This window comes from Octodon degus, unplaced genomic scaffold (genome assembly GCF_000260255.1).
Source record: "Octodon degus isolate 3935 unplaced genomic scaffold, OctDeg1.0 scaffold00070, whole genome shotgun sequence".
Taxonomy (NCBI): Eukaryota; Metazoa; Chordata; class Mammalia; order Rodentia; family Octodontidae; genus Octodon; species Octodon degus.
This window is the reverse complement of record NW_004524646.1, coordinates 6,675,914-6,687,073: the sequence shown is the minus strand read 5'-3', so window position 1 is coordinate 6,687,073 and position 11,160 is coordinate 6,675,914. Positions and strand designations below refer to the sequence as shown.

At 44.2% G+C, this 11,160-nt stretch overlaps 1 protein-coding gene across 1 annotated transcript in view; it reads right to left on the bottom strand.

Moving 5' to 3' along the window:
* Positions 1 to 10,339, bottom strand: part of Trip11 (thyroid hormone receptor interactor 11) — a 74,666-nt gene extending 64,327 nt beyond the window's left edge. Inside the window, exons 1-2 of the mRNA XM_023719634.1 lie at positions 8,406 to 10,339; positions 4,134 to 4,192 (exon numbers count right to left, since the gene is read on the bottom strand). Of these exons, the coding sequence (XP_023575402.1) occupies positions 4,134 to 4,192; positions 8,406 to 8,544 (198 nt within the window). The 5' untranslated portion in view covers positions 8,545 to 10,339. The remainder of the gene's footprint in view (positions 1 to 4,133; positions 4,193 to 8,405) is intronic.
* Positions 10,340 to 11,160: the final 821 nt, after the last annotated feature.

Genomic DNA, 11,160 nt, shown 5'->3' with positions numbered 1-11,160 from the left:
TTCCAAGTCAGAAAATACAAAATAAAATTTAGATTTGCTATATTTAAACTATTAAAACTTCTAATACATTTTCACCATCAGTTTTTCATATCTGTAATTTGTAAAATGACAACATAAAAAAATTAAAAGGATGCCATTGGATCAAGATGGTAAATGTGATGACCACTGTTTGCCAGAGAATTAAGGCTGGTTGGTATCACCTGCTTCTAAAGAATTCTAACTAATTTAGTCAGCTACACATACTAACATCTGTAAGCAAATTTATTTCCTCTGGAAAACACACTGCCCTTCTATACTAAAACTTTCTAAATAAAATATATAGTTATATGATCACCTCATTAAAGCAGTAAGTCTTTTTTTTTTTTTTTTTCCCATGCATTTGGTTGTTACAGGGTCTCACTACACAGCTCGGAGTCGTGGTGATCCTCCTAGTTTCAGCCTCCCCAGCGCTGGGATTACAGGAATGAACCACTACGCCCGCCTGGGCTCTGGCCAGCTCAGTACACCTTGGGTGCAGGGCTGGCATGGCATGAGGTGCCAGGGATCAAACCGTGGTCCCTGCGCTGGCCTAAGCTTGCTTAAGCAGGGGCTTTAGTCCACTGAGCTATCTCACCGGCCCTAAAGCTGCAGGTCTTGAACAGGGATCTATGTGCAGTCATAGGAAGGGCTAAGTAAAGTGACAGCAAACCTTTAAGAGCATTCCATGATAACAAACACCTGGCCGTGGTATGTGAGCCACAGGCTGCCACTACTGGTCAATGCATGAAGTCTGTGCATGAGGTGCGAAGCAACTACAGTTAAAATTACTGCAGGGGAGCCAGGGAGATGGCTCAGTAGAATAAGTGCTTCCCTGGCAAGCGCAAGGGCCTGAGTTCAATCCCTGGTTCCACCAAAAAAAAAAAAAATTAAATTAAATAAAATTACTGTAGGAAACAAAACCTTTAGCAGATGTGGTGTGCGTACCTATAGTCCCAGCACTCAGGAGGCTGAGGCAGGAGGATCACTGTGAGTTCAAAGCCAGCCTGGGCTACATAGTAAGACCCTGTCTCAAAAAAATAAAAGCTAGGCATGGTAGTACACATCTGTAATCTCAGAAGCCAAGGCAGAAGGATCACTGGGAGTTAGAGACCAGCCTAAGCTACAAAGTAAGTTCAAGGCCAGCCTGACTGCATAGTGAAATCCTATCTCAAAAAGACAAAAAGGAAAAAAACCAAAACAAAACCTTTGTTTTTTTTTAGTATGTAAGTAGTTTAAGGTATTCTGGATAAGCACTAAATAAGGATGTTGGCTTGCATTTAAGGATGTGTTCACGAAAGTATTTCTAAACACTGGAATCATACTGGCCATAGTCCACTGATAACGGGTGCTTAAAAATTGAGATGGATGGTACAGAAGATTCCTATCTCCCATCTCAAAAGCAACAGAAAGAATTCGAAGTACGCATTCACGTGAAAGCAGGTTAAAGCACGTTACAGCGGGTTAACATTACTTCCCTGAATCCTGACTTAGTGGACAATTTAATGCCAATGAACTTGTTTGCCAAATCAACCATCACACCCAGGGAGAGGGACATTAAAAAAAAAAAAAAAAAAAAATTACTTCCCTGAGTGCATGCCGGACAATTCACCTAAGTTAACGCCACCACACATACTTGGCTGTTCAGGTTTTCTGGGTGGCTCTGCACCATGTTCTCCAGGATTTTCTACCTCAGTCTTACAGAGAAGAACTATCAAGTACATCTGTCCCTGGGGCACCTACCTATCTTCTTAGGTAATTACTGCCAAGGTCTCCAAGTGCCACCAAATGGTTTTCTTCTCTTGGAGAATGCTAACATATTCCCCTCGAGAGGTCCCTCCACTGTCAAATTCCACAATCTCCCTTAATATTCTAGTCAAAGTCTACCAATACTGCCTGCAAATATTTTCTCACACAGAGAGCAGAGCATGCTCACCACCGCCCTCGAGAAGTGCCACCAGTGAGTGCTCTCTCACTCCTGTCCCGTCCCAAGGCCAGGCAGGTGAGTCTCACTGGTCCTTCACAGCACCTTCCCCCCTTGAAACACTTTCAGTTTCTTACAACTTCCCTTCAATACTTTCCAAGTTTTCTTTTGCTCTTTTTTTTTTTTGCGGAATCGGGGATTGAACTCAGGCCCTTGCGCTTGCCAGGGAAGCGCTTATTCCACTGAGCCATTTCCCCGGCCCCTCTTTTGCTCTTTTAAGCAGTATGTTTTACTCAATATGCCAAAAACTAGTCATAATTAGATGCTAGTATTAAATAAAATGGTAAAATTAATTTGTTATTCCTATAATATTTGCTATTCTTATACCTTTAACTTCTTTGTATCCAAATGTTATTTTCTAATGTTAGGAAATTTTAAAAATATATTAAATAATTCCATTCTTCACACATACATAATATTCTTCATATATACTTCATATAGTAATATATTACAGTTAAGCACATTGTAAGAACACAGTAAATCCTACATAATAAATTTTCTATTACACCTAAGTTTGGCAGTAGAAATAGGAATATAAAAAAAAATAGTAATGACGTGTACACATTTCTCATCTAAGGCTTCTAAAAGCTCCTCCTCTCCCAAAAAAAGATGCCCAGGAAAGGATGAAAATGCCACAAGGTACGCTGAACAAGCAAGGACTAAGCAAGGCCTGGCAGTGCACACCTACAGGCCCAGAGTGCAGGAGGCTGAGGCAGGAGGATCAAAAGCTCTAAGCCAATTATGAGCCAATAACAAATGCTGGCAGGGTTTAGAGGAATAAAGAATCTTTCTCCACTGCTTGCGGAAGCATGGATTGGCACGATCCCTATGGACAGTCCTCAAAAACCTAAACTAGAGCTTCCATTTGCCCCGGCTACTCCCCTTCTGGTCTCCTCCAAAGAGTCCAAAGCATCACACCACAGAGATGCATGCATGCTCGTGCTTACAGCACCACAGTCTGCAACAGCTAAGCTTAGAAACAGGCCAAGTGCCATCAACCAATGAATGGATAAAGAAGACATGAAGGGTTTTTTTAATATTCTGGAGTACTACACTGCCATAAAGAAGGATAAACTTGAGGCATTTCTAGGTTAATGAATGCACCTGGAGACCACAGTCAATGGACATATGTTCAAATATTGTGCTGTTTCTCTGGTATGATAAACCAAAAGGGTAAATAAAGACAAAGATGTGTAACCGATATTGGGAAATAGAAAGAAAATGTTTGGGGCCAGGGAGATGGCTCAGTAGAATAAGCGCTTCCCTGGCAAGTGAAAGGGCCTGAATTCAATCCCTGGTTCCAAAAAAAAAAAAAAAAAAAAGGCAAAATGTTCAAATAGGAAGGGGAACGGGGAGGGGGGGCGGAATATAAGACAAGAAAATAAAAATGAAAGAATGCAAACAAAGTTCCTGTAAATAAAAAAGATAAAAGGGGAAAAGAGAAGAAATGAGGGTTTTTTTTTGTTTTGTTTTTTTTTTTGAGGAACCGGGGATTGAACTTGAGCCCTTGCACTTGCCAGGGAAGCACTTATTCCACTGAGCCATCTCCCTGGCCCCAGAAATGAGATATTTAATGTACAAATAAAATTTCCTATGATGAGTGTGAATATATCTAAAAGGTACCAAAAAATTAATTAGGAAAAAAAAGAAAAGAAAGGAAAGGGCCAGGGAGATAGCTCAGTGGTCTAAGCACCTGCCTGGCAAGCACAAGGGCCCAGGTTTGATCCTCAGTTACCACATGTCATGCAGGCCCCAGAATCCCCAGCACGCCATGTTAGCCACCAAATCTAGGTGTGGTTGTACACACCTGTAATCCTAATACTGGGGAGGCTGAGACAGGAGGATCACTACAAATCCAAGCTGCTAGAGAGACCTTGTACCAAATAAATAAATAAATAAATTTTTAAAATGAGAAAAAGAAAAGGAAAGTACAAAGCTTGCCTATATAACTTAGTACTGCCTTATTTCATATTGAAAAATAAAGAAAATACAAGAATGTAATTCAGGGTAAAGGTTTTACATTCAATCCTTATTACCCCATAAAGTTCCTTTTAAAGAGAAAACTGAAAATAAATAACTTTCATGGTTTCAAAGAAAAACTCTAACTTTGATAGTTGTCTGTAATTTTCCTTACCTCTGATTTTAAGACTGCATAGATGGCTTCAATTTCCTTTCTTCCAGAATTAGACAAATCTGTTATAAAAGAAACAGCACAGATTGATTATTTGATCAACACTGTATGAATAAGCAGGCAAATAGGATTTTTTCGGGGGTGGGGGGGTCAGTGGTTTGGACTTAAACCCGGGCTCATGTGTGCAAGGCAAATTACTCTACCACTGCACTGTACTCCCAGGCCTCAACAAGTATTGTAAGACGAGCATATTTCACTGAATTTAAATAGAACACTGGCTGATAGGAAATTCAGGTCCTCTATCTTTACTATTTATAAGTGTTAACATTTTTCTTGTAGGAAATTGGAGATTTTTATAAATTTCAGTTTTCACTTATACTGTAATTTTAAATGAAATCTGTTCAACGGGGGCTTAGGGCTTTATTTCTAACTTACTCAACACTCTCCAATAATGAAGGACCTATAAACAAAGAAGTAAAACAAAACACTTAAAGCAAAGAGAACACTTAAGACAACACAAACAGAATTCACTAAATATGGGGATAATATTGATCTGGTTTTATACATTTTCATGTAAAAGTAATGAGAGCCCAGCAGGGCCAAAATAGCACCGCTGATCCTGTCAGGAAATCACCATCCCAATGTGCAGGGTGGGGGGCGGCCCTGCTATTTTAATTTTAATTTTTGATTACTCAAAGAACTTTCACATTATAAAAAATACTTCTCTTAACTAACATTTAATTTAAAAACACACAAACAGCACAGTTGTAAATTACAGTGACACTCTTGTTTTTGTTTTTGTTTTTTTGGCAGAACTGGGGATTGAACTCAGGCCCTTGCACTTGCCAGGCAAGCACTTATTCTACTGAGCTATCTCTCCCGCCCAACACTCTTCTTGTTTTAAAAATCATCAGGTAGTGCTGCTTCTGCTACAGTTTGTACATCATGATTGAAACTCTGAAAGAACGCCAATTGCTACTCTGAAGAGGACAAAGTATCCTCTAACTGTTTAGGAAAGCAGCGGCAAAAGCTGCAGTGGTTTCAAGGAGAAATTTAAAGCGCATGCAGAACTGCTCCCCTGTCCTCTCTCACCCAACTTTATATATATAGCTATGTAGCTTTATATAGTTATATGGGCTGGACTTTCTAAGCAAAGGGGAGAGATTATGGATGTTATGGCAGCCAGGCAAATTCTGACTGTCTCAATAAGAGAAAAAATACCTACCATTTTTTATGTTCAACGTCTGCTGGTCACAGATCTAGACACTTTACACTCATCACTTCATTTAATGCTCTTCAACTCACAACTGGCACAATTACATCCCTCCCACCCCCCACCCGATTCCCACTTTCTAGCAGAAGAGGAAACTGTGCTCTTGAGAGGCTAATGCTGAATAACTTGCTGAAGATCTCCGTCATGCAATGCGTGGAAATGGAATTTCCAACCGTGTCTATCTAATTTAAAAGCCCAAGCTCCCAACCTTGACTAAACCAGCAAGGACAACGTTTGCTAGAATAGCAACCTTCTATATAATAAGCATAGATGATTTTCACGTTGTACCAACTACACTATTTTGGAGTTGCTTTCTTGTTCAATACATTGCTGGGACAAAGTAGATACTCTAACTTCTTGTTGAATAAATAAATGAATGTTATTTTATTTTTTACTAATTCATAAGGCAAGTCCTGTTGTAATACAAAGGGAACAGAATAAAAGCATTAAACAGCTCAGCAGGGATCTGATCACCCACACACACAAATTTTACTCAGCATCTGCTATGCACTAATGAAGACATCACACATTGGTAATATGAGCAAAAGCTATATGGTCTCCCCCCAAGGGTTTGAGGAAAGATGAATTACAGCCATCATCAAGAGCTGTCAGGGAGACTGCCACACGCTTCTGCTAGAAACAGCTCACTGGCTAGCTACGCACCTGCACAGCTGTTAAGAGTGGCTGCACCACACCCCTCAGAAGTGAGCAGGTTTCACAGGAAAATTGTTTCTGGGGAAAAGAGGGGTAAGAAAGGAGAGAAGGAAAGGCTTCCCCGCAGAGGCCTGGGTTATGTGGGTGCCAAAGCTCCGTGAGGCAGGAGCTCTGCAACAGGTGTGCACGCAGAAGTGTGCGGATATGGCAAGTGGTCCGGCAACTATAGAAGACAGAGTGAGGTCAGATGGGAAGGGCCTTAGCCTTCCAAAACTAAGAGATTTGGATTTTATCTTCCGTAATAGGCAAGACATTTTATTTTAAAAAATATTTGTTTACAGAAAAGTAACTGGCAATATAAAAGAGACTAGAACAGAAAACAGAGACAAAAGAGAAGCTGTCCCTCAAAGAGATTTTAAAGAAGTAATGACCACCAGGAGCAGTGGGCGCACATGGTATCCCAGCACCGAGGGAGCTGAGGCAGGGAAATAATTAGGAGTTCGAAGCCAGAATGGACTGCACAGTAAGACCCTGTTTCAACAAAAAACAACAAAAAAGAGAACAACAAAAAAGGAGGGAACAGTAATAAAAGAAGGGCAATTCCAACACAGGATGAACAAGACTTAGTAACCAACTGGAATCAGACGAAAAGGAAAGAGAAAACACAAACACGACAAAGATGTCTAGTTAAGGAAGATGGGTACTCGGCAAAATCATTAAGATGGACACTATGGAGCCAGGCATGGTGTCACAAGCCTATAATCCCTGCTGTCTGGTACTAGATGGGAGCAGCGTTTGCAGGAATACCAAATGAATTCCACTTGACAGCTACCAACACTGGTGGGGACCCACACTTTCTGGATTCAGAGGAGCAGAACAGACAGCCTTGATCTGGGTCACACAGGCAAACTCGTCATTAGTCCTGCTCTGCCCAACCCGCCTGCCACCTGTTGCGGCCTTTCCTGCACACACGACAAAATCCTCTCCTTGGCATTCCACACCTGGGGCCTGGCCGATGCTCTGCTCCCCAAACCCTCCCCAAGCCCCGCCCAGCCCCGCATGAGCTCAAGCTCTGGAGGCTCCCCAGTCTTCCTCCTTCCAAACAGATACACACTGAAACTAAATGCAAGCACTTTCAGGCTAACCCTTTTTGTCTAACTCCAACAAATGAACACGAAGGCTCACGTGGTGGCTCACACTATCACTCAGGAAGCTGATGTAGGTGGACTGTATATCTGTGGCCAGCCTGGGCTACACAGCGAGGTCCAGGCCAGTCTGGACTACAAATATTGAAAAAAAAAAAAAAAAAAAGAGAGAGAGAACAAATCATGACTCCCAATCATGACTACCGCCTTGGGACTGCCAAGACGGTAGCTTAGTGGTAGAAAGAATGCTGAGCATGCATGGGGCTCTGGTTCAATCCCCAGCATCCCTTCCCAAGCAAACTGATTATCATGTAACTCTAGGTCAAAATTTAACAGTAAAACAAAACGACTTCAAACATGAGTGACATGCCACGTGTGGTGGCCTACACCTGTAGTCCTAGCAGACTGAAAGGAAGTAGAAGGACAACGCAAGTGACCCTAACTTGGGCAACTAAGCAAGTCCTGTCTAAAAGTTAAAAAAAGAAAAAAAAAGAAAAGGTAAAGGACAAGGAACGCAGCTCAGTGTTATCTTAGGTTCAATCCCAGCACCACCAGAAAAACAACAGATAGTGAAGGTTGCTAAGTATATAGAATACAGTATCTTTCCTATTCTGCTGTCAAAATATCGGAGAAAAGCGCAGTTACATACAAAAACATATTTTCGTCTGAAAAGTTGCAACGTGTCATCACAAGGGGCAAAACTATAAAAGCATTGAATAGGAAAGTATAGCTGTGTTTCACTAACAAGTAATATATTCAAGATATCAGAGGCAAGCGTTACCAAATCTTTTAATTATGAGCAATTGCAAGCGTTACAAAAACAGAAGGAAGCCTAACAAGAACTATTTGTCTTGACTGTTTTAACTCTGTCAAAGTAGAAGAAAGTGATCCAAAGTCAGATCTGCTCCCAAACTGAGGACAAAAGTAAGGGGCAGAGACAGACGGATGAAGCAAAAGGAAACTACTCGACAATTTCAGTCTACTTTGAGGTAAACCGTCTTCAAAGAGAGGAATCAGAATTCTTCCCCTTTCATCACCGGGGTTCCTGGGGTACAGAAGGCAAAAAGAGGAGTACAAAGAAAATGAGCAAAGTGGGTCCTGGGTCATCTGGTGTCTCTCGGAGGCAGGCTATGGGAACCAAATGGGCGCCCCCAGGGTCCCGTGAGCCACGCACACGCACTCGCACACACCGCCAGCTGTTACCTTCCGCTTCCTCCGTGCCCTCCATCAGCATATCCTTGGTGAAGTTGGAGATCTGGCCCGTGATGGAAGCCAGGCTGCCCCCCACTTGACCCAGCGACTGGCCCAAGCCGGAGCCGAAGCCCCCGAGCCACGACGACATCGCTGCGGGTTTCGAGAACCACCCAGTCAGTCAGCTCGGAGAAGAGCGCCCAGCGCGGCCGGATCACCCTGCCGACCGCTCTGGGCCGCTGCGGACCGAGTCCTCGTCCCCGAGCTCCGGCTTGGAATCGCACCGTCGAGGCCCGACCCGGCGCTCTACCCGCGTCTCGTCTCCAGCGCTGCAGTCACGGGCGCGGGGCCTGTGCTCATCCTCACGACCTCCCGCCCCGCGGCTGGCCACTTCTCCTAGGCTTCAGTGACTTTCCGCAGTTCCGCCGCTCCGAGGGCTGTCCCTGCCTACTCAACGCTCGCCGCCATGACACCTACGTGAAAAGCGGCCGCAGATCATAGAGACGCGCTGCGGTGGGCTAGAAGCGCCCTGCGAAGCGGTCGGACCTGTCAGCGGCGCAAAGGAGGTCGGGATCGCGGAGGACCGAGGGGGCCGCGGGCGGGCGGGCGGGCGTCGTGCTCCACGTAGCCAGCTGGACTTGGCCGCGCCGCGGGACTTGTTGCCGGAAGAACGCTTGGCCCCGCGGCGACCCTGGGTGACAGCCGCCTGGAGCCGGGGTGCCCCTGCGAACCCTCACTGCGTTGTTGAAACTGCGTATTTTAATCCGCACTGCGCTCGCGAGGGCCGTAGTGCAGAACTTGGCCGTGTCGGTCGTTCATGGGCAGGGAGGGACCTCAGAGGACCCGCGCTGCTGTATTCATGCCTCCGCGGAGCTGCGCTGGCCAGGCGCGATTGCAGCGGCAGGAACTGGGCTACGAAGAGACCAAGTGGAAGCGTCTGGGCAGGAAACACTGTTCCTGATCACCTTCCGGTGGTTGTTCTATTCTAAATGGAAACTGTGCCTACTTGAACTCACGTACGTTGAGTGTTGTTCCTGAAGCAGACGTGCCGGGGAAGTAATGAAGACAAAGTGATCTATTACAGACCAGTAGGTTGGTTTAATGCAGAAGTTCCAAAGTAAACATTCCTGTTAGCTAGGCGTGGTGGCGCACACCTGCTAGCACTCGTGGAGGCTAGGCAGGCAGGCTGGGCAATTTATGGAGACTTTAAAGCCATAAAAGTTGAAACCTTTAAAACAAAAACAAAATCCACTCCAGTCATATGCGGTGTCAGTGCCCCCACCTCCCTCAGCCCACCCACAGGCTTTCCACACGCCTGACGGTCCTTCGATCTGTCTTAAAGGAAGAAAGTCGTCACGGGTCACGTGAGTTTCAAGCAAAGGTCCGTACTCACCTAGCACCTCCCCAAGGAAACTGCCACGTTTTTATTTTGACAAAGATCCGATAGGTCAGGTTTTTTCAGCACAGCACTAAACATGCTGACATCTTTCTCTTTGGATTTTATCCACAGGATGGGCCCTGTTAGACCAACATTAGGAATGCCTTTAAGTGTTAGAATCTCGTGCCATCGGGCACTGATAGTTCTCCGTGAAACCTGAGTGGTTTCAAAACAAAATTTGCAAGCTGAGTGTGGTGATGCACACCTATAATCCCAGCCAGCACTGAGACAGGTGGGTTGGCCTGAGTTCGAGGCCAGCCTGGGCTGCCTAGTGAGTTCAAGGACACCCTGAAATGCATGGCAAGACCCTGTCTCAAAAAAAAAAAAAAAACACCTTGCATCTCATTCTGTAAGTGCTTATTAAATGCTGTTAATTTATGCAAGAAGACATTATAGCCCAAGAGCTATTTGTACAGCTTTGGAGGCTGCCTGGGTCTATCATTTATTAGCTGTGTGACCTTCAGGAGGTATTTTCACCTCTGTGTTCATCCGTTTGTGATTTATAAAAATGGAGAATGATAATAAAGGTACTTACTGGAGCTTAAGTAATATGTCTCCTTTTCCTTTAGTACCAGGCATCAAACTCAGGACCCTGCCCTTGTCGGGCAGGTGCTTATGCCACTGTACTGTTTCCCTGGCCCAGCAATATTTCCAAGAGCTTGGCTCAGTGCCCAGAATATAATGATTTCTATTCAAGTGTTTCTGAAGTTTTTTAAATGTTCCATACAAATCATCAGCCAGTTATCATTGTGTCTGCTATTACTCTGGGAAGTGGGAATACAGCAGGAGGAAAGAAAAACAAACACTAAAGTCCTTGGCTTCAAGACGCTTGAGTCCCACTGGGAAGCCACAGATAATAAGATGCAATAAATGTTAGGTGGTGATGACAATGGTGTGGAATGGGGAATAAAACAAGGTAGGGATGATATGGGAAGGATGTGGGAAGAGGAGCTACTTGCACGTGCAGGGTAATCAGTGAAGAACTCATTGATAAGGCAGTCTTATCAGAGACTGAAAGAAGAGTAAAATACACAGATGTGACAAAGAGCAGTTCAGGTGGAAAGAAACTGACACCAAGGCCCTAGGATGGGGACAGGAGTACTCTCGTCAGATTAGAAAATTTGCAGGAAACCAAGGATGGATGGAAGAGAATGGGGGGGTTGTAGGCAGGGTGGACCCAAAAAGGAGTGGAGGAGCAGATCACAGAACGCCTGTAGGTCTCCCTTAGCTCACAGTAGGATGGCAAATGACAAGCATTTAGGGCCTACTGGGGCTCCTAATTGGATAACTGTGGAAGTTTAGCTATTGTAATTGAGTTCAGATTTCATT